This window comes from Pongo abelii, chromosome 12 (assembly GCF_028885655.2).
Source record: "Pongo abelii isolate AG06213 chromosome 12, NHGRI_mPonAbe1-v2.0_pri, whole genome shotgun sequence".
In the NCBI taxonomy this organism is placed as follows: domain Eukaryota; kingdom Metazoa; phylum Chordata; class Mammalia; order Primates; family Hominidae; genus Pongo; species Pongo abelii.
This window is the reverse complement of record NC_071997.2, coordinates 121,204,468-121,232,121: the sequence shown is the minus strand read 5'-3', so window position 1 is coordinate 121,232,121 and position 27,654 is coordinate 121,204,468. Positions and strand designations below refer to the sequence as shown.

At 47.8% G+C, this 27,654-nt stretch overlaps 1 protein-coding gene across 3 annotated transcripts in view; it reads left to right on the top strand.

The window, feature by feature from the left end:
- Positions 1–12,075: 12,075 nt before the first annotated feature.
- LPIN1 (lipin 1) overlaps positions 12,076–27,654 on the top strand; it is a 158,874-nt gene continuing 143,295 nt past the window's right edge. For 2 of the 3 annotated variants that reach the window (XM_054548373.1, XM_054548371.1), the window contains exon 1: positions 12,076–12,260. In XM_054548373.1, coding sequence (XP_054404348.1) covers positions 12,180–12,260 — 81 coding nt within the window. In that variant the 5' untranslated portion in view covers positions 12,076–12,179. The remainder of the gene's footprint in view (positions 12,261–27,654) is intronic. The other variant, XM_054548372.1, reaches the window with a different exon arrangement.

The window sequence follows — 27,654 nt, the reverse complement described above, 5'->3', positions numbered from 1 at the left end:
TAAAGACATACCCGAGACTGGGTAATTTATGACATAGAAAAGAAGTTTAACGGACTCACAGTTCCACATGGCTGGGGAGACCACACAATCATGGTGGAAGAGCAAGGGATGCCTTACATGGCAGCAGACAAGAGAGACTGAGAGCCAAGTGCAAGGGGAAACCCCTTATAAAACCATCAGACCTCTTGAGACGTATTCACTACCATGAGAACAGTATGGGGGAAACAACCTCCATGATGCAATTATCTCCCACCAGGTGCCTCCCACAACACATGGGAATTATAGGAGCTACATATGAAGATGAGATTTGGGCGAAGACACAGCCAAACTATGTCAATGGGTTTCATGTAGCTCAGTAAGGCCTGTAGGGAAAAGGTAGGTTTCTGCTTCTCTTTGGAAGAATCCTCCAAGTGCTTAGCCTCCCAAGGTCTAGGCTGGTGTGATGCTGGGCTTGCAGTCAGAAAAGGCAAGGACAGGTCTTGGCTTCTGCTGCTCATTTGTCTTATGGCTTGTCCAAGTCACGCAGCTTTTCTCAGCCTTGGTTTACTCATCTGAAATGGAGGGCTGATAAGACTACTATCTGTTTTTCATACCTCATTGAGTTAGAGCAATGAGTAGATAAGAATCACAGGGATTGCTGTAATCCCAGCGCTTTGGGAGGCCAAGGCAGGCAGATCACCTGAGGTCAGGAGTTCGAGACCAGGCTGGCCAATATGGCAAAACCCTGTCTCTACTAAAAAATACAAAAATTAGCCAGGCACAGTGGTGCACATCTGTAATCCCAGCTACTCACGAGGCTGAGGCACAAGAATCGCTTGAACCTGGGAGGCAGAGGTTTCGGTGAGCCAAGATCACGTCACTCTCTCCAGTCTGGGAGACAGAGTGAGACTCTGTCAAAAAAAAAAAAAAAAAAAAAAAAAAAAAAAAAAATTCACAGGGACTGAAGCTCCTTGGCTGTTACTTACTTCAGGGAGTTAAACCTTTAATGCCTACACAGGAGGGAAGCCCAAAGATAAAGGAGACAGTCTCTGGTCTTTCATGTGTGGCGCTGTTGTGGGTGGCTACGTTTTCCAGAGAGAGCATCAAGGACATGTATTGATGCCTTCACAGGACAGCTCTAGGTAAGCATTCTCTATCATGTAGAAAGAGGAGAATTTTCTTTGTATTTTCTGCAAGTGGGCATCTCCAGACAGGTCAGGGGAGGACTGGAAAACACAGTGAACGTGGAAGTGAGGGAATTTAGCACCATCGAATTGCCGAGGGGGTCCCCTCAACAGGCGTGTGCAGAAGGCTGAGAATTTCTGTCTTCACCAGGGGATCGGGGCACAATGACTGCTCTGCTCCCTGTTTGTAAATCTCATTCATGGTCATAGGAACTTGAAGCCCTTCACAGAGTATATCCATGCACAGATGCTCTGGGCCTGGCTCTTGCTTCTACAATACTCGTCAGAGCCTAATGTTGCCTCTGAATAAGAATAAAACATCATTTGTGTTTGCACTGATTTCAGCCTGTATTGGAAGACTGACCCTTGATATTTGCCACTTTGCAGAATCAAAGTCTTGGCTTTCCTGTTCAACTGCTGAGCAGGCAGCTACCTTCCTCTGTTTCTAATTCAGCAGAGAATAATTAGAACTACTCAGTGCCGGAGGACTCTAACAGGTGCAGGAAGTTATGGAGAGCAGCAGTTCTGAGTCCAGGGGTGGAGAGCTGCTCTATTTTGGGCAATAGCATCAAGTATTACAAGGCTTTCTGGCTGGCCAGGAGGTGTCTGGGGCCAGGACCCCGGGTTTCCTGTTTGCTTTGTGTGCTCTGGGTCCTGGCCTTCTTGTATTTTGCATGCAAGCTTTCATTAAAATAACCTGTTCTATAGACTGAGTTGTGTCCCCCAAATTAGGATGTTAAAGGCCAAACTCCTAGTGTGACTGTATTTGGAGTAAGGGAGTAATTAAGGTTAAATGATGTTGTAAGGGTGGGGCCCTGATCCCATAGGATTAGTGTTCTTAAAGAGGAGACACCAGAGAGCATTCTCTTCCTCCCCTGTCCCCTCTTCACCATGTGAGGACATGGTGAGGAGTCAGCCCCAGGAAGAGGGCCCTCCCCAGCACCCCACCATGCCAGCACCTTGTCCCTGGACTTCCAGCCTCTAGTACAGTGAGAAAATAAATTCCTGTTGTTAACCAGTCTATGGTATTTTGTTATGGCAGCCTGAATTGTCTTTGACAGTTTCTAATCCCTATGCAGCTTTTGGTCTGATGCCAACACGTGGACTAGAGAGAATATTTAAAAATGCAGAGGTAATTCCCTCTTATCCTCACTCCAGGATTGAGTCACAGGAGGATTTTCTGACTCAGAGAAGCAGAGTTTACCTTCATAGGAACAACAGAGATGTGTGTGTGTGTGTGGGTGGGTGGGTGTGTGTGTGTGTCAGAGAGAGAGAGCGTTCTCGATGAGCTCTGGCTTCCACAGAGCTTGGCTGGTGGTGGAAGGTGAGTGAAAGGAGAGGGAGTTCCAGTGTTTGCTCCTCTGACTGGGTCCCTCTGGACTGATTGCCATGGGTCGGCTGACACCCTTGACACCCAAGGGCCGCAGGGTGATCCTCTCCTCCAGCCACTCTTTGGTGTGTTAGTTTTCTAGGGCTGCTGTAACAAATTGCTGGAAACTTAGTGGCTTAAAACAATACACATTTATCACCTGATAGTTGAGTAGGGTAGAAGTGCAACCCGGGTTTCACTAGGCTAAAATACAGATGCTGGAAGGATGCGTTCCCTTCTGGGAGCTCCAGGGGAGAATTCATTTCTTGCCTCTCTGCTTCCTAGAGGCCACCTGCATTCCTTGGCTTGAGGCCCCTCCTCCATCTTCAGAGCCAGCAGCGGCAGGTTGGGTCCTCTCACGCCGTATCTCTGTGCTCTCTTCTGCCTCCCTCTTCCTCTTTTAAGAACCCTCATGATTGTATTGAGCCCACCTGGGTGAACATAGCAAGGACAGAGGCTGGGATGTGAGTGAGGGATGCCAGGTGTGCATCAAGCTCTGCGGTGGTGAAGACAGGTAGAAGAAGAGGGGCTAGGGTGACTGGTTGGATTACTGTTTAAGGATCATCCAAAATTATCTTCCTATTTTAAGAGCAGCTGACCAGCAACCTTAATTCCACCTGCCAACTGAATTCTCCTTTGCCATGGAGTGTGGTGGAAGATGTAAGATCACCCACATGAGGTAACATAGTCACAGTTTCTGGAGGCCAGGATGTGTGTGACCTGGGGGGTGTTCTCCTGCCTCCTCCACCTGGGCTTAGGTCATAGCTCCACCTCCTTTTCTCCCTACCCCAGGGTGGCAATGGCCCTTCCTCTTGCAGACCTAGGTCATGTCACCCCTGACCCCCCACCCTGCTGGTCTTTCTCAACCCTGCCCACATCCTTGTAAACAGTCCCATCATTAAGCCTCAAGCACCTGGCTCAAGTGTCCTATCTATTTTTGCTGGGACCCTGAACTGATCTAATGTGTGTGTCTGTGTGTGTGTGTGATCATGGATGTGTGTGTGTGAGATCATAGGTATGTGTGTGTGACTGTTGTATGATCATGGATGTGTGTGATCATAGGTGTGGGTATGTGTGGGTGTGTGTATGTGATAATGGGTGGGTGTGTATGATCATGGGCATGTGTGATCATAGACGTGTATGTATATGTAATCATAGGTATGTGTGGTCATAAATGTGTGTGTGTGTGAGATCATGGGTGTGTGTGATTGTGTATGTAATCATGGCTGTGTGTGATCTTAGGTATGTGTGATTGCGTGTATGATCATTGGTATGTGTGATGATGTGTGTGTGTGTGTTCCTGGGTGTGTGTGATCATGTGTGCATGTGAATGTATGTATGTGTATAAATGTGTAGATATTTGAATGATCCTGATCAATTGAAATAGGTAAGATGAAATTGATGGAAAAGTCACTTATTTTTCCCAAGGTATCCCTCACTAAAGTAAGAGCATGTTCTAATTCCCACAAAATTACCCAGGCCACCTGAAGGCTCTCCTCATTGTCTGCTTTTATTGCCTGACTCCCTGGTTTGCCCCTTGTTGTTTTTTAGATGTACAATCTCACGCCTTGGAGCACATTGTGGAACAGTCAGGATTTGAATGAAACACTGTTCCCCTCCCTATCCATTTCTCACAAGAAAATGCTGAGACAAACAGGCATTTTGATACTTTTGCTTGTAAGAGAAAATGATCTATTAATATATTCCATGAGAGTGGGCAATGTCTGTCCCCTGTGCCATTGCTTTATAAATTATAACTACTAGCAATTTCAAACTTGGAAAATTTCTAGTTTTCCATCAGGCACATAGGAGCTTAGAAGTAGTCATTCTTTCCTAACAACAACTAAAAAGCTGAACAAACTGAAAAATCAACAGTTCTTCTTAGATCTGGCAGATAAGTGAGGTCACAGGGCAAGCTGCTGCCCTCAAAGTTGGAGAGACCAATAGGCACAAATGAGAAGCACACCTTTCCTGAGCCAAAACCCATGAGTGGAAACCTCCACAGGAACCAGTGCCCAGGTAGGAAAACTTAAACTTTAATTGCTGGAGGCTCAGTATGGAAGAGTCTGAGAGTTAAAAACTCCAGGGGGACCAGTCATGGTGGAGGGTGGGCTCACGCTTTTGTGAGTTTTACCTCCAGGAGCTCAACTGGACTCTCAAAGCGAGTATCAGAGAAAAATCCCCTCATGCTCTGGCAGGGGCAGGTGAAGGGAACCACCTTGAAATATGCCAGAGCACCCTGTTCTTAACAAGGCCTTCCTTCAAAGAAGCTATTTTACCAGGGCCTAACCTGCTGTAGTTTTATCAGAGTCTAACTGACCAGAGGAAGGGAAATACTCAACTCCAGACCACTATAGCCATCCTGTTCCACCTAAAGAGGGACAGGGAGAACTGAGAAGCACTATGATGTTCATCATTATTAAAAGCCTGAGACCTAATCATGGGACTGCAGAATGCTTCCTCTCCCCCAACACTTTATCACTACATTGCTAAAGACCTGTCTACCCCAATTCTTTTTACCTAGTATATCATGTCCACCTTGCAACAAAAAAATCACAAGGCATACTAAAAGGCAAAAAGCACAGTTTGAAGAGAATGGACAAGTATCAGAACCAGACTCAGATACAGCAGGAATGTAGGAATTCTCAGACCAGAAATTTATAAAACCCATCATTAATATAGTGAGGAAGTTAATAGAAGAAGTAGACAGCAAACAAGAACATGTTCACAGATGACACAGATGACATCTATGTAGAACACTCAAAAGAATTGACCAAAAAAAAAAAAAAAAAAAAACTCCCCTCCGGGAATAAATAAGTGATTATAGCAATGTTTCAAGATACAACATTAATATACAAAAGTCAATTGTCTTCCTATATCCCAGCAATAAACAGGTAGAATTAAAAATTTAAAAATATGTATCATTTAAACTAGGATCCCCCAACCCCTGCAAAGTGAAATACTTAGGTATCAACCTAACAGCATATGTCCAAATTCTATATGAGGAAAACTACAAAACTCTGACCAAAGAAATAAATGAAGAAATAAATACATGGAGAGATATTCCACGTTCATGGATAAGAAGATTCAATATTGTCAAAATGTCAGCTCTTCTCAACTTATCTATAGATTTAATGCAATTTCCAATAAAAATCCCAGCCCAGTAGGCTATTTGTGGGTATTAAAAAACTGATTGTAAAATTTATTTGGAGAGGCCAAAGACCCAGAATACCCAATGCAATATTGAAGGGGAAGGACAAAGTTAGAGGATTGACACTACTCTAACTTCAAAGTTAGAGAATTGACACTACAAGACTTGCTGAAAAGGTATGGTAATCAAGACAGTGTGCTATTGGCAAAAGAACAGACAAAGCAGGTCAATGGAACAGAACAGAGGGGTCAGAAATAAACCCAAATAAATATAGTCAACTGATTTTTGACAAAGGAACAAAGGCAACGCAATGGAACAAAGATACTCTTTTCAACAAATGGTGCTGGAACAATTGGACATCCACATGCAAAAAGAAATCTAGACACAGACATTACACTTCACAAAAATGAACACAAAAGGATCACAGATCTAAATGTAAATGCAGAACTATGAAACTCTTAGAAAAGAATATAGGAAAAAATCTAGATGACCTTTGGTTGGGTGATGACTTTTCAGATGCAACACCAAAGGCACAATCCATGAAAGAAAGAATGGATAAACTGGGCTTATTAAAATACAAATTTTCTGCTCTGTGAAAGCACTGACTGTGTGAGTCATTGTGCAGAGAATAAGACAAGCCATAGACAAGGAGAAAAGATTTGCAAAGTCACATCTGATAAAGGACTGTTACCCATAATATACAAAGAACTCTTAAAACTCAGCAGTAAGAAAACAACCAATTAAAAAACAGATCAAAGATCTTAACAGACACCTAACTGAAGAAGACGTACAGATGGCATATAAACATATGAAAAGATGCTCCACATCATATGTCATCAGGCAGATGCAAATTAAAACAACACTGAGACACGCTATACACCGTTTAGAATGGCCAAAATCCAGAACACCAATAACACCACATGCTGGTGAGGCTGTAGAGCAAGAGGAATTCTCATTCTTTGCTGATGGGAATGCAAAATGGTACAGCCACGTTGGGAGATAGTTTGATGGTTTGTTACAAAACAGTGTACACTCTTACCATACGATCCAGCAGTCATGTCCCTTGGTACTTACCTAAATGAATTGAAAACTTATATGCACACAAAACCCTGCATATGAATGTTTATAACAGCTTTATTCTTAATTACCCAAACTTGGAAGCAACCAAGATGTCCCTCAGTAGGTGAATGGATAAGTAAATTGTGGTATATCCAGAAAATGGAATAGTATTCAGTGCTAAAACCAAATGAGCTCTCAAGCCAGAAAAAGACATGAAGAAATCGTAAATGCAAATTACCAAGTGAAAAAAGTCCATTTGAAAAGGTTACATACTGTGTGATTTCAACTCTATAATATTCTGGAAAAAGCAAAACTATGGCTACACTAAAAGGATCTGTGGTTGCCAAGGGTTGGGGGAAGGGAGGGATGGATAGGTCGAGCACAGATTTCAGGGCAGTGAAACTACTGTGTATGACCCTATAATGGTGGATACATGTCATTATACATTTGTCAAAGCCCATAGAATGTACAACGCCAAGCGTGAATCCTAATGTAAACTGTGGAGTTTGGGTGATAATGATGTTGGCGTAGGTTCACTGATTGTAACAAACCTACCACTCTGGAGGGGCATGTTGATAGTGGGGGTGGGGTGGGGTGAGTGTGCATGTGTGGGAACAGAAGGTGTATGGGAACCCTCTGTACACACCAGTCAATTTTTGCATGGGCCTGAAATTGCTCTAAAAAATAAAAAGTTTATTAATTAAAAAACCACGACAGGATTTGACTTTTTTTCCTATGGTGGGCACTCTCCAGAGTAGGAGGTGCTATTGGTGCTACTCACATAAATTAATATTAAAATAGAGACTAGGCCTGAAGAATCCCTGAGCAGACAAAACCAGTTAAGCCATGGAGGTGGCCTTGACCTTGTTTGCAAATATAAGCAAAACTTAACTTGGGCTATTTCTTGTAAATACCTATTTTTTTTTTTTTTTTTTTTAAAGAACTTAAGCTCAACTGATCAGAAGCTGCCAACTAACTTATACAACTAGGGACATTCCGGTGAGATAGGCCAAATAAGTCAACTACATAATTGTAGCACATGAAATACTTTCTTTGCTTTACTTCTGCATTCGCCATATAAGAACCCTCCCCTTGGGCTCTCCTGGTGGAGCCTGGAATCACTTTCAGGTTGGTGTTTCTTGATTTATGAACTGCTATCCATTCAAATAAACTTTTTATAATTGTATTGTACCTCAGTTTATCTTTTAACAATGCTAAAAATGAGTAAGGCCTGGACCCTGTCCTGAGGGGGCCCCTGTGGTGTTGGGATGATGAGACAGAAATTCACAGGCAACTGATCCTCCCTGGACATTCTAAGTGTCCAACCAATAAGGGGAGTGGATAATGAGGACTCTGCCTAAGTTCCCCTTCTTGGCCAAGTGAGACTCGCTGAGCCCCAGCTTCCTTCCCTGGGAGATGATACAGCCTACCCATGAAGAATGCTGTGAGATTAGAGGTGATATGTGTGAGTAAAATACTTGGCACACAGAAGGAGTTCAGAGATGTCAGTCCCAGGCTCTCACTCCCTCGAAGGTCAAAGGAAGGAGAGATCATTACAGGTGGAGAGACTAGGGAAAACTTCATGGAGAAGGGGGCATTTGGCCTAGGTCTTGAAGAGGACAAATCTGAAAACAAGGAGAGCAGGAGAAAAGCATCCCAGGAGAAGTCATAGCATGAGCTAAGGGTTAAAAGTGAGGAAATACCGAATGCTCTCGGGGGTTCATAGGTGACTCCCAGGTGCAGCCTGGTCACCAGCAGACAGGTGGATTGTGGATTCTTGACAGCTGGGGGTTCCAGGAAAATGTTTCAGGGACATTCAGCTTGGTCCTGGCTGAGGTCACTCAAGGAGCAATGGTGGATTCGGGAGCTCTACTGGTGGAGAAGTTGGAGGGTCTATAGCCAGCAGCTCCCCCAAATAAAGCAGAGACTCGGTGTCTCCATCTGTAAAGTGGAGCCGTCTCTGCCTCCCAAAGTGACTATGGGGATGAATAGCTGCTGCCACTCACTGAAGACATTGTCAAGGACTTTCATGCAAGGCCTCAAGTATTCCCACAACAACCTTCTGGAGGAGAAACTATTTTTATCCTTGTTTTTCCCAGGTAAAGAAATGAAGGTTCTCAGAGGTTGAGTGAATTGCTCTAAGTCAAAACACTTTCTAAGGGGAAGAGTCAGACAGGGAGCCCAGGCCTGTCTGATCCAGAATGTGGGATTTAACCACCATGCTGAGCTTCTGGTGGGCCCTGGCATGGGCTGGGAGCCCCTTCGATGGTCATGTCCCCATTTCTGGGCCCACTGTGTAGACCAGTGGAGCTTTCGGCAGCCTGACATAGCAGTGGGACATGTGTCACTCTGACCACCCGTCTCCTCCAACACCTGCTACCGACAGGGGTATGAAATGGCCGTGCCTTGGGGCTGGAGCTCTGAGGACCGAGGCCAAGATGCAGCTGGCTGCGGTCCCTCCGCCAGCTTGGTTTGTATGGGAGGCTCCCCTCGGACTGCACCTTCCTAATCAATGCGATGACTGGCCGTGCCTATGTTCAGAGCAGCTCCTTCTTACCCACATGGTCTGCTTCTACCAGATCCTGGCCAAATGCTGAACACGACCAGGTATAATTCCTCACCGTCTTATCACTCATTGGTCATGAGGTTCTTAAAATATCTTGACAGCATGAATTAAAAATAGTAGTAATGCTGGTGCCCCAGCTCAGTAGAAGTGTCTTAAGGGCTGTTATTTTCTGCCTTACACTTAAGGACGTTTTGGGGCACGCACACTGTGGGAGCTATTCCAGGTCATGGGTGATGGGGGGGTATCAGCTCTCTGCTGGTCCTTCCCCAGCACTCTCTGAGCTCTCCTGCAGTAAGGAAGGCCGGGAGCATCAATGTCCCCCTGGCCAGGGTCACGGCACAGTGACCTGGGATGGCAGAGGCCTGGATTGAGTACACTATGTCCCTGCTGGATCCACCATGCTGGGGAAGCGCTGGCCTTCAAGCCGGTAAAGTGAGGGTCACTATGGTACGCCTGTTGCATTAGACAGAAGAAGCCAGGTACCTTTCATTTGTTTTCCCATTTCATTCCCATGACAATCCCAGATGGATTTTGTCTGGGCGGGGGTGCCCTCTGGAGGGAATGAGGAGGAGGAGCTGTAATGAAAACAGCAGAGACAGCCTGCCAGGGGAGAACAGGGAGGATTAGGGAGCAGCACTTATTGAGCCAACAGAGGAGCGTTAGAGACCTCAGAAGGCCATCGTGGCGTCGCAGGCTGCAGGGACAGAGGAAGACCAGCACCCGGAGAAGTCGAGTCAGGGACCTGACTTACTGCTGCAGCTTCTGCCTCCAACCGTTTTCCTGCTGGCTCCCCCTCACAGCCAGGACCAAGCTGAATGTCCCTGAAACATTTCCCTGAATCTCTGGAGCTGTCAGGAATCCACAGGACACCCCCATCCCCTGGCGACCAGGCTGCCTCTGGGAGTCACCTATGAACCCCCGAGAGCACTCGGTATTTCCTCACTTTTAACCCTTAGCTCCTGCTATGACTCCTTCCCGGGATGCTTTTCTCCTGTTCTCCTTGTTTTCAGATTTGTCCTCTTCAAGACACAGGCCAAATGCCCCCTTCTCCATGAAGTCTTCCCTGACCTCTCCACCTGACCTTTCCTTTGACCTTCGAGGGAAAGGGTGAGAGGCTGGGATTGATGTCTCTGAACTCCTTCTCTGTGCCAGGTACTTTTCTCACACACATCACCTCTAATCTCACAGTGGTCCTCAGGGTTAGGCAGTATCATCTCCCAAAGAAGGAAGCTGAGGCTCAGTGAGGCTCACTTGGCCTGGAAGGGGAACTTAGGCAGTTCTCCTTGTCCACTCCCTTTATTGGGTGCTTAGAATGTCCAACATGCTCACATGACAGTATTCTAAAGTTTCTTCCCTAGCCCTGCTGTGCTCCCAGGGCACACTGTTTCTCTCTCAGTGAAACTGCAAAGCCCTCTCCTTCAGTTGTTGTTGAACCGGATAGTTGCCTCTGTACCTTCTCTCGAAGTGTACCCTCTGCCCCCACTTTGCTGAGAAACCGCCCTAGTGATGTGCCCTCACTTTTACCCTGTGTAGGTCACCTGAGCCCAGCCCCATCACCACTCTGGACAGAATCCAAGGCTCATGCAAGGATTAGGTTTAGATGAAGAGCACCGCCTTTGAAGTCAGCCTGGCCCTGCTCTGCCACTTCCCAGCTTTGAGACCCAAGGCCAGTTCTGTAAGCTTCTGTTTTCTGTTCATAACCTTATAGGGGTGCTGTGAAATTATATATGATCATGCATCTTCTTCTGTTTTTTGAAATAAGATCTCACTCTGTCACCCAGGTTGGAGTGCAATGGTGTGATTTCGGCTCACTGCAACTTCTACCTCCCAGGCTGAAGCCATCCTCCCACCTCAGCCACTCTAGTCGCTGGGACCACAGGCATACGTCACCACACCTGGCTAATTTTTTGTATTTTTGATAGAGATGGAGTTTCATCATGTTGCCCAGGCTGGTCTTGAACTCCTGAGCTCAAGCAATCCATCCACCTCAGCCTCCCAAAGTGCTGGAATTACAGACGTGAGCGTCCGCACCCGGCATGCATCTTCAATGTCTAGCACAGGTCCTGATATGTGAGTGGTATTCATCCAGAGAGCTGTCGTGATGATGGATGGGGCTGAGTGCCTGCAGGTGGCCTTGGGGCCCACTGGGAAAGAGGGTCCAGAGTGGCATGCCGTGCTCAGGGCCATGTGGGGAGTGCAGCCCAGGCTCTCCTGACGCTCTGCGGGGTGCCGAGGTGATGCAGAGGAACAGAGAGGACTCCAGAACCTCTCACGGGAGACAGTGGTAGAGTACAAAGCGGAGGAATTATTGTCTAGAAAGCACCATTTCCAGCACTCAGCATGAGAGGTGGTCTCTCCCTCCACACCTCCCACCAATCCCCTCTGGAGACAGAACATCCCGAGACAAAGAGAGGATAAATCTGGAAACAAGTAGAGCAGGAGAAAAGCATCCAGGGAACTGCGTGGCCTTGGGGAAGTTATTCAATCTCAGTCCTACCGCCTCTGAGGAGCTGGAGTGGGGAGGGCGGGGTACACAGTGCCCCGCGGCTGGCCGGCAGGGGTCATTCCCCGCTCTCTAGTTCCCCCTTCACAAAGTTGACAGAAACTGGCATCTTCTGGAAGCTTTGCATCCTGGGAGTTGTTTGTCAGCTGGTCCCCAGGTAGGAGAGGATTTGCAATTCAACACTCTGCTCTTTTGCTGAGCCTTGTGACTTGGCCAGGGCTCCCGGGACTGGTGCAAAGGGAAGCACCGCCTGCCCAGGCTCCGGTGTCGCCCAGCCCAGCCTCCCAGCTTCTGAGCCGGTGTTGCCTGGGGGACATTTCTCTCCTGATGCTGGATGAGGAGGCAGACAGCACCCCACAGGGTGGGCCATGGGGGAACAGGACGGCATTCGCAGCTCCAGTTGGGAGACCTCGCAGGGCAAGAGCTCCCCAGACTCGGCTTGGTCATGGGTAAGGGCCGGCCATGTGGCCATCTGCAAACACAGCCCCTGCTCTTCCTCCTTCCATCCCCAGGTGCCCGCGTACTGGTGGGACCCGCGGAACATTTGTGCCCAGAGCGCCTTGTTCAGGATGGGTTTGTGCATTCACACTTCTCCAGATAAGTGACCGTCCCCGCTTGCTCCTCACAGGCTCCTATTCAGAAGGCTGCATTTACAGAGGAGGCTGTAGAACTTATTCAAGAATTAAAGGCTTTTTTCTTTGCCTTGGATGGAAAATGCACAGTGATTGCTTAATCTTTAAAATCGGACTTCAGAGCTTCGTGAGTGCCTCCAGCCCATCAGGCACTGTGCTGGAACACCCTTGTCTGTCCGGTTTGTGTGCAGGCCAGGAAACGAGGTGTGGAGAGTTGAAGGGACCCCTCCAATGCGGTCATTTAACCAGTGCTGTCTCCAATAATATGCTGTGTGTGCTGTGGGGCTCCTGCGGACCCCAAAGCCAGCAGCTGTCCCTACTGCCCTTTTCAGATCTCATCCTAGCAGCCAAGGCTTTTTTGTTGTTGTTGCACAAAAGTAGTTATTTTCACAAAAAAGCCAAAAGCAGGAGTGGAAGGCGTTCAAATAACCCTGAGTGGCAGTGAGTCCCGAGGGTAGGGCCTGGGCTAGAATTCAGAACCCTGCCGTTTCTTCCAGAGGCCAGGGGGTTGGGCTGCAGTGAGGATAATGTGTCAAACCACTGCTCCAAATGGTGCGTCGGGGACACCTGCTGTGGTCCTCAGCTTCAGAGGCTGAGATGGCAGTGAGAGAGGGTTCAGCATGCTTGGGGGCAGGGGGCCCCAGGGCTTTCTGCATCCTAGGGGGATAGAGTGGCGAGGCAGGCCAACCTCCCGCTGCTGGACCCCAAGCACTTGTCGTCTGTCACTTCAGTCAGCTCCATCCTCAGAGCAGTGCCTTCCTGCCGGGACAAGAGGCCTTTCTGGGGCTGGTGTCCAGGCTGCAATGCAGTGAGGGCTGTCTAGGGAGAAAGGAGGCGTGGATCCTGCTCCCACCTCTGCACTGTTTTGCAGCTTGGCCCTTTGGGCAAGTATTTCCTGAATGGACCGGAGGCCTGCAGGGGACAGACATCAGGCTGGTCCACAACATCCCTCTACGTGATGGGGACAGGAGCAGGTCCTCCTCTCGGGATCCCGGTGTAGGTGAATGACACCCACGCTCAGATTAAGTAGACCATTTTTGTGGTTAGTCAGGGATTATAATGGCTTTGTCTTGTTTCCTTTGTTGGAATGTCTCTTAAGTTTGCCCGGTGCTGACTGAGAATGGCACTCGCATCTTCCCAGTGGGCAGGTGGGGCTCTTATGAAGCGCTGCCTCATGCCCTGCGGGACTGACTCTCTCGCCAGCCTGAGATGCAGGTGTTATTATCATGGCATCTCTCTCACAGAAGCCTGGCAGGTGGGGAGCACAGCATTGCTATTCCCATTTGACAGCTGAGAAAACTGAGGCTATGAAGTTGGGACTTTCGCACAGCACCTTGGGAGGGGAGTGGTGGAAGACGGGGAGAGGAACCCAGGCCTCCTGGGGCCCAGCCCAACCCTCGTTCTCTCCTGCACCTCCCTACAGATGTGGAAGTTTGGATTTAATACTGATTTAATATTATGTCTGTTTTCTGCTTATGTTTTATTGGATATTAATTATTTTTCTGATTATAAAAGCATGTTCATTGTAGAATATGTAGCATATATAGGAAAGTTTAAATAACACAAAAGCCTGGGGACTTTGTAAACAGAGGTGGTGCTTCCTTCACTGAAGGCTCCTTGTAATGAAGCTACAGAGAGGATGTCAAACCAGCCACGTGTCCCCTTGTATTCCATAGCTCTTCCAATCCCACAACCTTCCTGTGTGTTTGATAAATGCTTGTTGACAGACGAACGGGATACTAAGCCCCAGGCTAAAACCCTCAGCAGGCCCCATGGCTGATCCACTGTGGTCTAGATTCCCCCAAGCCCTGCCCTGGCCGTCTCTGTGCGGTGCCCATGGCCTTTTGCCTTGGGGGAGGCGGGCCTCCATGGCTCTGAAGGGTGATGGGGGTGGGGGGAGTCTGGCCTGCTTCCTCTCAAGCTGCAGAGCTGGCTTCCTGCAAGGCTCTGCTTCTGAAGGGGCCTGGTAGCGTTGGCCTTGGCTCAGGCTGGTGCTGCACCTGGAGGAATCTGACCTGCTTGCTGAAGGGTGGCTGCAGAGCCGTGAAACTGGGAGCGTCACTGGGAGTTGCTGCTGGGGACTGAGTCTGGGACTGGTCCTTGGATGGCAGGGAGGGCTGGGCCCAGAGTCGGGGCTTCAGCAAAGAAGAGGAACTGGGACCTAGATCAGGCAGGCGCCCGAAGGACTGACAGCAGTCCAGGAATGCTGAGGGGGGATGCAGGAGATGTGGGTGGGAGAGGCAGGAGCTATGACTGCCCTGGCCAGAAGCCCAGGCAGGGCTGGCTGACTTCTAAAAAGTGGTTCAGCCGCCATGGGGCTGTTTTCATTCCTGGGGCTGGAAAAGGGAAGCTGGCGGCAGCGTGAGCCCTCGGAGGCACCTGCTAAGTTGGCAGCATCACCTGTGCTGTTGGCCATGGCCACTCCCAGAGACTCCGGGCTTGGTCTCTGCGCCACAAGTATTTCTGGGCCCTGAGTGTGTGCAGAGCTCTGTGGTGGGGTAACAGGGGGATCTGGGGGGGCGTGTAAGGCCCGGTCTCTCCCTCCTCTGCAGGAGGTCAAAGTGGAATGGGAATGGGTGGGGCTGCAGCTGGCAAGCCACAGAGTTCACAGGGCACAGGTCAAAAGTGATTGAGCCTGGCAGGGCCGGAGGAGGCCTCTCTGAGAAGCTGGCCTTGGAGAAGGAATAGGATTTCAATAAACAGAGCTGATGGGGGTGGAGTTTTCCAAGCTGTGGGGTCAGCTTGAGCAAAGGCTGGGGAATGAGAGTACAGTGTGTTCCCCTAAAGCTAAGTCTGCAGGGGTTGTTCCTTGGGCTGTTGGGACTTTATTTTTTTCTTAGTTAGGGTGCGTGTGGTGACATTCGTCTTGGTCAGGCACCCCGCCTACGAAAGATAGCAGGCAGTCACGGGCCAAATATGTAAGACCCAGAGTGAAGGCCAAGGTTCGGGAGCCACGAGGCCTGGACTCACACCCCAGCATTGTCAGTTACAACTTTTGATTTGCTGAAGACTTAGTTGTCTCATCTATAAAATGAAGCTTATAATACCTAACTATATACTACTCGCAGGTACTTGATAAACAGTAGCTATTATTAATACCAGCACTACACCTGAAAGCAGACGGCCTGTGGTGATAGGCTGGACTGTAAATACTGCCAAGACACTGAATCCATTTACACTGGCCCAGTGGACTCAGAGAGCACTGTACGAGAAAATGCATGGAGCCAGATGCTGCATTTGTCTCTGTATGAAGAACTCTGAGTTCAGTCTTCCTCTAGTCACTTAGCTTGGCATTCAAGACCCCTCAAAGGCTGGCCCCACCTCTCCCCCTGATATGGTTTGGATGTGTGTCCCCCACCCAAAGCTCCTGTTGAATTATAATCCCCAGTGTTGGAGGAGAGGTTTGATGGGAGGTGATTGGATCATGGTGGCCGACTTTCCCTTTGCTGTTCTCATGAGAGATCTGGTTGGTTAAAAGTATGTAGCACCTCCTTTTATTCTCTTCCTCTTCCTCCTGCTCCGGCCATATAAGACGTGCTGGCTTCCCCTTCGCCTTCTGCCATGATTGTAAGTTTCCCGAGGTCTCCCCAGCTATGCTTCCTGTACAGCCTGTGGAACTGTGAGCCACTTAAACCTCTTTTCTTTATAAATTACCCAGGTTCAGGTATTTCTTTATAGCAGTGCGAGAACAGGCTAGTACACGCCCGTCGGCTCTGTTCTTTCCTTCTACCACGTCCCCGTGCTGCCCCTGGGACGTGCTGAGCCAGGCGTGTTAGTTGGGTCTCCAGGGAGGTGACCATTCAGGACCCTGGACCCATTTGTCACCTCCAGTCCATGTAGGCTTGGGGGTTGGAATTGGGGCCCCATCTACCCAGAGCTTTTGTTTGCCACCTGGGTTCATTTGGCTTCACCAACCAGAGGCCTGAACAGAGGCTGGGCGACGTCCTCTGGGGTCCCTTTCTACAGGGACCTCTGGAGCGCACGCCCCTGACGGTGGCCGGGTGTGGAGACAAACCCAGAGAAAGGGTCCACTTCTCCCATACCGCGAACCCCCTGAAACGCCTGCGTGGGCTGCCCCCTTGGTCCTGGGAGGGCTCTCGGGAGGCTGCCACCTCTGTCCGGCCTGAAGGCACTGGCGCCTGGGGTGTTTGTTGTGGGTGAGATGGAAGCAGAGAAGAAAGCTGCAGGCCTCCGTGGGGAGCGGGGCTTGGGCCTCTCTCTCCTCTCAGCGTCCTGGGCTTGCCCCACTCCTCCTGCAGGTGAGCCGTGGGGAGGCCTTGAGCGCCCCCTGGAGGTGACAGTCTGCCACTACACATAGGAAACCACCTGCCTCCTGGAAACCCAACCACAGTGTCTGATGTGACTTTTCTTAGGGACAAGAAATTAGGATGAGCACGAGCAAAGTCGGTGGTCACAGGGGAGCAGCCAGGCAAGTCTTGCTTAAACTCCGTGCTGTTATATGTTTGCGATTGAACTTGTAGCAAGCTGCCAAGTGAATACATCCTGCCCCCGGCACAGATGCCCATCTTCAATCCCTTCTCCCCCGCACCGGTCACAGCCCTAGTCATCCTTCAAGGCCCAGTTCAAATGCCTCCATCTCCATACCATTTCAGTTCGTGGTTGGGGATAGGAGCTCCCGTCGCGATCGTCATCTTTCTGCTGCAGACAGATTTTGTTTCCCTCTGTAAAGTTGGAGTGCAGGAGACAAGGCTCTGAACATAGCATTTAAGTGACAGAGATGGTTGTGGTCATGTCCCAGTATGTATTTAGCCATCTCCTGCTCCCAGTAAATGTCACACTCCCTGGGGCAGCGAGGGTGTCACCATCTCAGTGTCCCCACAGCACCTAGCACAGTCTCCCAGACTGCCCGACCCAGGGCACACCCTTAGCACGCGAACGCAAGTCCTTGTTTGTCTGGGTCACTCAGGTTTATGCCTATTGTCCTGTAATTATTTATGGCACCCTCTTTTGCTGTCATAGGTGTTGGGTTGGAACAGTCACCCTATTTAGCACACACCTATTAAGCCAAAGCACCTCAGTGTGTAGCCTTCCCTCACCCAAACCTGTTCCCAAAGGTCCTTTCTCACCGGCTACTTGGGGGGCCCCAGTAGTCTTCCCGGCCCCTCTGGTCAGGGCCAGAGTGGGGAGCAAGTGTCTAAAGCAAGGCCTTCAACAAGGTCCCTTCCCTGAGAGACTCAGTTTGTGACGCTTGTGATTGTGAAGCTCAAATGGGTTATGTGACTCCACGTACTCTGCGAACTGTGGTGCGCCCTATTATTGCCGTTTAACTTGTCAGTGTCGGTTCTGCACCCCTGCAGGCTCTGTAGGGGCTGGAGAAGAACACTTGATTTGGAATTTCAGTAATAGCCAGCGAGCTAAGAACCACATAAAATAATGCAGATCATATAAAATGCGTCATGTGTCATTTTGTCTTCTGATATTTAAACATGCTCAAGTGTATGGTAGAGAGCGTAAGAGAATGGGCTGAGCTGGGCTGGGTATACTTGAAATGATGACTCCAGACATGGGGAGATGGGAGCAGTTGAAGGGAGGCAGCCCATGGGAGCAGATGTCCTGGAGTTGAACGTGAGGGATGGGGATGAGGGACTGAGAAGGAAGAAGAGAAACAGGGAGGTCTGAGATGGCTTTTACTCTGGGAAGTAACAGGTCCGCCCTTCTTTGTCCCTGCCTCCTGCCTCCTCCTGGACTCTATGCAGAGGAGAGAAGATGGGGCGTGGCTCCCCACCAATGCTGTGGTCATCGAGGTAAGCAGATTTGCCCTGCCCTGCCCTGCACTGCCGCTCCATTCCTCCAGGACGGCTGGTGTTTATGTGAACATTCTGCTGCACCTGAGGAAGGGACAGGTGTGGTGAAAGCCAGGCTTTGTCATCCAGGTGCCCTGGCTTGGAATCCCGGCTCTGCTGCTTCTAAACTGAGCTGTGACCTTGCCCAAGTCGCCTTGAGCCTCTTCCAGCCCTGGGCTCATCATCTTTAAACTGGGGCTGATGACGCTGCTTTACCAGCCCAGCATGGGGGTGAGTGAGGTGAGCTCGGAAGAGTCTTCTTACTTTTCTCATAGCAGCTGCATGAAAGATGGATTAGAAGAAGCTGCCAGGCAAAGTATCCATTTACTGAAAATTCAGTGTGAACTGTACAGTCTGTGAACCTCTGGCAGGTATCACGCTGGCTCTTGTGATCCGAATGGCAGCTCTGGGTCTGAGCTGGCTTCTGGAGCTGGAGCCCCCACCCTTCCCAGTGCCAAGGCTGCTTCTGACGTAGTAAGCAGGTGTGTCTGCTAGAGCAAGGGCCAGCCAGGGTGATGGACTCTCTTGTCTCCTGGGTTCAACCAATCCTCCCACCGCATCCTCCCAGGTAGCTGGGACTGCAGGTGTGTGCCACTGCAACCAGCTAATTTTTTTTTAAAGTTTTTGTAAAAACAAGGTTTCTCTATGTTGCCCAAACTGATCTTGAACTCCTAGCCTCAAATGATCCTCCTGCTTTGGCCTCTCAAAGTTTTGGAATTACAGGCATGAGCCATGTGCCCAACTCTCTTGTTTTTGAAGGAAGAACCAGAGTAACACAGAGCTGGAGGGTGGTTGGCATGGAGTATTCGTGCCAAAGTTTTCACTGACCCATGGTGAACAAAGAAAATAAGATAATGTTGTGGGGTAGATATGTTCATGTGACTTGGCCCATTCAAATTCCCTGGGAGAGACTATTATCTATCCTGGGAGAAGGCATTTTCTATTTTGGGGAGGTTAAAGTATCTTTTATGAAAAGAAAAATACTTTCCCTCCCTCCCTCCCTCCCTCCCTTCCTTCCATTGTTTTTCATTTTTTAAGATTAAAAGTTGACAACCTTATGTCAGTTACCACGCATGCTCCCTGAAATGAAAATTATAAAAGATTATTGTCTTTTCACTCATTTGCTTATTCTAGTTATAAATATTCACTAGGCGACACTGTGGCCGGCACTCTTCTAAGCACTGGAAATGAGCCGTGAATAAAACAAACATCCTGCCCTCCTGGAGCTTACAGTTCAGGCTGGGGAGAAAAGAATAAGCAAGTGTCTAAGTAACACGCATGTCAGATGGGGAGAGGGGGTTATGGAGAAAAAGAAAATGGGGGAAGGCAACAGGGAGCCAGAGACAGGAGGATGACGTAATTTTCAATGGGGAGGTTGGGGAGGCCTCCCTGAGAAGGTGACATGTGAGCAAAGACTTGAAGGAGCTGAGGAGTGAGCGGAGGCCTCAGGAGGTGTCAAGGGTCCTGAGGCTGAAGCATCTTGGCAGGTTTGAGGAACGCCAAGAGGCCAGTGTGGCCAGAGCTGAGAGGACGGGAAAAGTGGGAGGAGATGGTGTGAGAGCGGTGTGGAGGCTGGCGGAGCACAAGCCAGCATGGAGGCATTGGCCTTGACTCTGCCTTGGAATGTTATGTTAAGGGGACCCATCTCCTGGGCTTTCGGGGTACGGCAGACATGGTGGACCTGTTGGGAGGCTGTTGTAATAATCCAAGCGGGAGGGGAAGGTGGTTTGAACCAGGTGGTAGCAGAAAAGGGTTTTGAACCATTTACTCAAATAAACTCTTTAGAATTTTATTGTGCCTCAGTTTACCTTTTAACAGAATTCAGATGAGAAATCTAGGCTGGAGATACAACTTCAGTCCCTGAAATACAGAGTTTAAGAACTCCAGATCTGGTGCATCCTTTTGTTTTAGAGACAGGTTACCGAGTCCCCTAGAGGGTAGCAGGTGTCTTTTCTAGGCATGCCTATGGCAGAGCTAAGACTAAAAGTCACTTCCTGATTTCCCATCGAGCAATGTGTGTAAACTCAGGTACCATTTTGAACTTCCCTTTGCATTTAGATTTGGAATACACTTGGTCTTGTTTCTCTTTCCAGAGATTTCCTTCTGTTTCTCTTTTCTCAGCCCTTCACATTCTCCCCGTGCCTCTGCTTATCCAACCCCATTTCTTCTTTTGGAGTTGCACTCAATTGATAGAGTGCTTGGACATCCTGGGAGACAGATTGCCACCATCAATGTCCAGTGATCCTTCCAGGCCTTGTGTAAGTGCAGCCTTCTCCAGCCACCTGGAAACCCCCCAGCTGGTGGGATGCCTACATTCTCAACCACCCACCGGCTCGCTTTTAGAATTTGGCCCCTACTTTCTATTGTGGTTATTTTGGGATGGGCCACTGCCACATAGCAAGCACCTGGAACTTGCTGAAGAAACAGATGCAGGAATGAAATGACCAGGTGAGCGCGCCCAGGTCTTTGGTGAGCTTTGGCCTGTTCTGGGCTTCATCAATGTGCTGAGGATCCCCGACCCTGCTTTTGGCACTTATCATGTGATCATCCACAGCCCCTGGGCTGTCCCTTTGAGAAAGCCCTGCCCAGTGTGGGTGGGATGTGCCTGGAGAAGGGGGAACCAGAAAGTGGGTGGGCCCAAAAGCAATCAAGAGGTGCTCTGTAGTTAGCCCCCAGGGTGAAACGGGAGAGGAAGGCTAGAACGTTGGGTTGGACGGACTCTGGGAAAGATGGAGGCTGGTGGGGAAGGACGGTGCTGGAGGGTCTGGCACACCTGAGGCCTGTGTGTGTTGGCCATGGACAGAGGTTATGTGGTGAGTTTTGTGGATGGGTTGTCCCGGTTTAAAGGGACAGGAACAGGGTGGGTAGCCATGGCGTGGGCACCACGGGCAGAGCACACGCCCACGGGAAAGAGCACTCTCCTTCTCATGCGAACGAGCAACGAGATGCCTGTGGGCGTGTTCCGAGGGGATCTGACGCTGACCTTCTGCTCTTATCACCCCTATGTGAGGACCCATGAATACGCCCCTCACAGTGTTTGCAGTTGGAATGTGTGTCCATTAGTGATTAATCGATATGGGTCCTTTTGTTGGGTAAGTAGAGCCTGGGCACTCACCTTTCCTCTTCTGCCCCAGCTGCTGGGGGCAGAGTTTTGTTTGGTGCTCAAAGGCAGGATTATCTGCAGTCTAGATTTCAGGAATCATTCTCTCCACTCTCTCCCAGCATTCTGAATCCTGCTCCATGTCATAGCTTTTGATCTTTTTTTTGAGATGAGGTCTTGGTGCGTTGCTGAGGCTGGAGTGCAGCGTGATCACAGCTCACTGCAGCCTCGAATTCCCGGGCTCAAGTGGTCCTCCCACCTCAGCCTCCTAAGTAGCTGGGACAACAGGTACACACCACCATGCCCAACTAAGTTTTAAATTTTTTGTAGAAATGGGGTCTTGCTATGTTGTCCAGGCTGGTCTTGAACTACTGCCTTCAAGTGATCATCCCAAAGTGCTGATTACAGGTGTGAGCCACTGGGCCTGGTCCTGATCTGTTTTTAAACAATTCTATTACCCAGTTTTGTTTTTCATCATATGCTTCTTGAGATCCTTCTAGGCCTTGATAAAGTATATAAGCAAATGATACTGAAAATTTGAAATAAATACGACTGTGAGACTCTTGTAAGCTGCTCTGCGGCTGGGCTCAGGGAGACGCAGGGGGATATGATATCTCCTACAGCATGGACAGCAAGGCAGGGACAGGGGGCTTTGTCTCTGAACTTGGGAAGAGTTTATTGTTACTAGGATGAAGAGAATGAGACTCTGTAGAGGGGAGAATTGCATTTAGTAGGAGAGAAATACAGAGAATCTGAACAGTTCAGAGAATCTGGCTCTATCCCTGACCATGTGGTTTTGACCAGGCCTGCAATACATTTGTAGCAATGACACCTTCCCCATAGGGCTGTCCATAGACTGCGTGAGACCCTGTGTGGATGCTGCAAACACAGGGGTGCCCTCAAAAGTAGCCAAGCAACACTCACGGGGGAGGCAGCATTGGAGACCAGCCTTATCAGGTGGGTGGCTTGTGATGTGCACTTTTATTAAATGAGGCCATGGCAGGGCTGCAGCTGAGTCTCTGCAGTTTATGGTCTGCATGGAGTGCTGGCTAAGAGGAGACTAGGGGCTGAAACCCAACCTGTGCTTGACTCATCACGCCCGCTGGGCTCTGGGACTGAGGCTGGCTGGGACAGTGAAGGGGAAAGGGTACCTTGTTGAAATTTGTCCACCCAGAGGTCCTCTTTGTTAATTCTGCTTGGAGGGACTCTGAGTGTCAGTGGTGGCCCAGGGAGTTGTGCCTCTCCATAGTTCTTAATGCTTCACTCTCCGACGCGGAATTCTTGTTATAGCTGAAAATATCTGCAGGTCCCTGTCTGTAAATGGAATAAGAATGGAGCAACTGCTGGAGATAAAAGGACGGAGAGCTTGGAGCCCTCCCTTCTCAAGCTTCCTTTCTTTTTCCTACATCAACCCTGCCACCTCCTTGCCAGCTCCACCCTCCCTCTCCCCACAGTCACCCCAGGGCTCCTTGCAACCTCCTTTGAAACTCCTAGAGGAAGTAACCTCCCAGAGCTACCACTCTGGAGTTGCAGGCTAGAATTCTTTTTAGAGCAGCACGGAGTAACAGTCTGCAGACTTCAGGACTGAGACTTTCTGCATGGCAGCAGCTGGGAGGATCCAGTTTCCACGCCCTGCTATATTTTTCAGGCCCCGCCTGTTCCTCATTTACCCCATAAAAGTGCAGCCCTTCGCAGAAACATCTTGCGGTCGCTCGGGTCCCGGTGTCCTGGCCCAGAAATACCCTCTAGAGGGCGCTGTCACGCTGAGACCCGGGACAGGACGCACCGGCGCGAATCACGACCCCTCGCCACAGCGGAGTGTTGACAAATGGAAAATGAGTTAATACATACAACATTTTCAGCCGATAATAAGAGAGTTTTGTTGAAATTCTTGAGTGAATTCTCTTTATCTAAGGATAAGGTGATTTGAGTTTCAAAACAGTTCGAAATAAAGGAGAAAGGGACTTGGCTAGTCGGTTTCTTCACCTGATTTGACCCAGGCAGAAATTGAGTTATTAATAGCCATTTGATAGGCACTTCGCAGTTAATGGTGAAGCAAGACGCGATCAAGTTCTAGTTTTTACCCGGTTAGAAATGCCCACTGGGTGAGAGGTCACCAGATGGAAAGAAAAGGAACAGTAAGTCTTCTATGCTGAACACTGAATTTGAGCAGCCGACTTGTATAATGGTATTTTGCAAACACAACTTATTCCAAATTTATGGATAATTCAAAGTGCTTCGAAAATGATCAATGTCCAGGTTGATTATTGTTTTTGTTTACTGAGTGCTCTCTCTCCATGCCAGGGCCCTACGAGACATTTTCCATATTTTGTCCTACCGATCCTTGTAAGAAACACACAGGTGATTCTTAGCCTCAGTTTACACATGGAGGAGCTTTGAGAGATTAATGAACTGCTCTGATCGTTTCAAAGTATTCTGATTTTTTCGCATGAATTGCTGATGGCTAAGGCTTTGCCATCTAGAAGTTCTACAATGGACTTTTGAGGCTTAGTATATTTGTCTTCAATGTCATCTTGTTGGTTTTAGGCCTGACAAGGTCCTTACAGATTTTGATTTTGTTATCCAACATACTGATTTTGTGACTTTTAAAAATCTGACTGACTTGCTTTCTTTTCTTGACTTCTGTTGAATTTATAATCAAGAAAAAAAAATTTCTATCCTCTTTTCTGTTTTTGCTCAGTTAATTCCATAATCACAGAACAAAATTATATTCTTTTAGTGGTTCTCCTTAGCTTTTGAAAACATACCTATAGGCTGGGCATGGGGGCTCATGCCTGTAATCCCAGCACTTTGGGCCGAGGCGGGCAGATTGTCTGAGGTCAGGAGTTCAAGATCAGCCTGGCTAACATGGCGAAACCCTATCTCTACTAAAAATACAAAAACATAGCTGAGTGTTGTGGCGGGCGCCTGTAATCCCAGCTACTTGGGAGGCTGAGGAGGGAGAATCTCTTGAACCCGGGAGGTGGAGGTTGCAGTGAGCCAAGATTGCGTCATTGCACTCCAGCCTGGGTGACAGAGTGAGACTGTCTCAAAAAAGAAAAGAAAAGAAAAGAAAACATACCTGTATAACAAATATTGTCTAACACAGTTTAAATTTATTTATTACTTCTATACTCTTGCCAAACAGGGCCTAGGCCTCAGCTCACTTTGACAACCATTGGGTATACCCCTATCTTATTAGTCTTGTCCAGAGTTTTAGTTTTTGTTTTAAAGAAAACCTAAAAATTTCAGTTATTGTTTTCAGTAAAAAAAAGAAAAATGTTAATTATAATATGTCCAACCTCTTGTATCTTTATCTGTACTTTTTGCTGCTTTTTGTATCCCAAACCTTTTGTCTCAGTTCACGATTTGATGGTTCTTCTAGGGACGGTCTATGGAAGACAAATTCCTTTAGTTTTTGTTTATCTGAAAATGTATTCTTTTTTTGCACTTCTTTTCTTGAATGGTGGTTTAGCTCATTATAAAATTCTAGGTCAACAGTTGCTTTCCCTCAATATTTAAAAAAGCATTAGTCTTCCATGAGACATTTAAATATTATCCTTTGCCATGTGTGCTCTATGTTTCACTGTAATGTGTAGGTGTAGATTTATTTTTATTTACTCTTCTTAGTGTTCAGAGTCTGCTTTTTTACTCATCACTCGTTCATCAATTTTGGAAGATTCTCAAACATCTTTTCAAAAACTTCTTCTTTGTGATCTCCTTAATTTTCCTTTCTGGCACAATTAGACACAAATTTGAACCTCTTACTGTATCCTCCATGTCTTCTAGCTGCTGTTTTACTTCTTTCTTAATCTCTTTGACTTGCTGTGCCTGCTGGATGCTTCCTTACTATATTTTACTTCATTAATTCTCTCTTTTATGTTTCCTGTTAGGTTTTATCTACTATATTGATATTTATATTTTAATTTCAATGACTATGTTTTTCATTTCCAGTATTTCTAATAGATTCTTTTCCTTTATTTCATTGTTTAATTTTTGATATGTTTCTGTTTCATAATTTCTCTTTTTAACGGAGGTTATTCCTTAATCTGTGTCTTTATGTATCTCAATTATTCTCATATAATAGTCATTATCAGATTGTTCAATAACCTGATAATGACTGTTAAATGAAAATATGATACATCATGATGTAAGTCTATATTCCAAATATTTATTTTGTGTGCTGTCCTTAGTATTAGACATTTTGCTTGAGGGCTCATTTTGAGTGGATTTAAAAATCTTGTTGTGGGTTTTTTTTTTTTTCTCTCCTTTAATACCTCTCACGCCAACTCCTAGTCCTTTGTTCTCTAGCAACAAGGCTGGGTGATTTGAGGGTCCACCCTCAGCCCTGTGGTTTGTAGTTGCCTCCCCAGTTCCCAGGGCACAGTCCAGAGCCAGGCCTTATAACAGCACTTCCAAGCTCCTGTCTTATAGTGATATGGGGAAATCTGGGCTCTGAACGAAGCAGCCTTTGGTTTCCTTCCAGCTTGAAAGGTTGGATCACTTCCCTCTATTGCCTTGGCCCTAAGCAGTAGGGCTGCAGACATGTTTAAGCCTCTTTCCACCAGCATAGGAAATCCCTTCCCAGGATTACCTTCAGTGTGAAGCCTGGCTCCTGTGTCCCATCTATGCGTTCCTCCTCAGGTGCTGACCTCCAGCCATTACCTCTTTCCAGGCCAGAGACTGTGCCGGGCCTGTGGCTTCATCTCCATTCACCCTGCACACTTCTATCTGTCTTTGGTTCTTGCACACTGACTGCTGTTGGAGCCCTGCTATGTTGTGTTTGCTTATCCATTGATATACTGTGGGCTTGGATCAGAGGGGGTGATTCAAAATACAAATTCACTATACCATCTTGACCATGAGCCACAAGCATGCTTTCTCTCTCACTTCAATATTGATCAAATGTCTAACAAGGAAAGAGAAAGAATAGAGCCAGTGGCCTGGCATGAGAAGCCTCCATCCAAGTTGATTTCCATATTTCTTAGAAATAAGAATGTCTAAATGCTGTGCTTGATATACTATTACCCAACCCAGGTTATCCAACTATCCTTTAGAGCATCATGAAAGATCTTATCAAATGCTTCTCTGAAACCCTGACCTACAATGCGAGTGTGTGTGTGATTCCCTTGATTTGCCAATCTAACTATTCTATGAAAATGGAAAGCCTTTTCCTTAGAAGAGTTGTTACTGTGAGTTCTGGGGGCTGTCACTTTGTTACAGGCTGTTACCCTAACCCTAGCCCTTGTTTTCCGATCTGAAGAATGACTCACTTGGGGACACCCAGGATGAAGTCCACACACTGAACATACCTTGCTGTGCATCCTGAGGAAATGCTGGCATATGTAAAGCAAAAAGGCATCTGTCCTTACTCCCCCAGGGATTTTGAGTATTTTTGCTTTCTGTGAAAATGCCACTAGAAAATTTGGTCCCCTTTCCTTCGTGCCTTGGCTCTGGCACATACTGGCTGTGTGGCTTCAGTAAGTCACTCTGCACTTGGGTGGCCTCATCTGTAAAATGGGTTGCTGTGCAGATTAAACAAGGCAGTGCAGTGGTTCCCAAATATCAGAAACTCCTGGGAGCTTTGCAAAGTTCCTGGGTTCTACCCCTGCTGATGTTGACTCAGTAGATTTGAGTGGGGCCTGGGAATATGTAACGCTAGTGAATTCTTCAGTCGAATCTGATCTTGTGGCATAAGTTTCTAAAGTGCTTAGCAAATAGTGCTTAGCAATAAGGAGCACAATACGTGCCCTACACATGCGTCCACCTCCTTCTTTCCTCCCCCACCCACTGTCTCCTTCTCTGCTTTCCTCCCAGGTACATGGTGCTCTGGTTGTTCCCAGTTTGTGTCACAGGAGAAAACCACAGGACAAAATTCCTTCAAATTGCCCTTCTCCAGATGTTTTTGATGAAAATAGTCAGAAAAAAGGACAATGCTTACCTCAAAGTTTTCATTTAAATTCTACCTCCAGATATCAGGCCTATCCTCTTCCCTTTGTTAAGCCCTATGATACAGAGATAAATAGGATTCTGGCTCTGCCCCTGAGATCTTAGGAATGTATTTTCAGCCTGAGAAATTTAAGGCATTGAGGCCAGCTGAAGTTGGAGAGAAATATTATTTTTGGGTAGGGACTGGCCAACTCCTACCCTAGAGGCTTTCTCTAGACTTGGGCCCAGTTTTGATTGGAAGGAAGCTTCAGGGTCATTATGACAGACAAGATGGGTCCGATAGGTGGAGCTAGAGAGTTGGAGAAATAGAAAAGGCGGGGCGCTCATCCTCAGGGTCCCAGCACGGCCAGGTACAGTC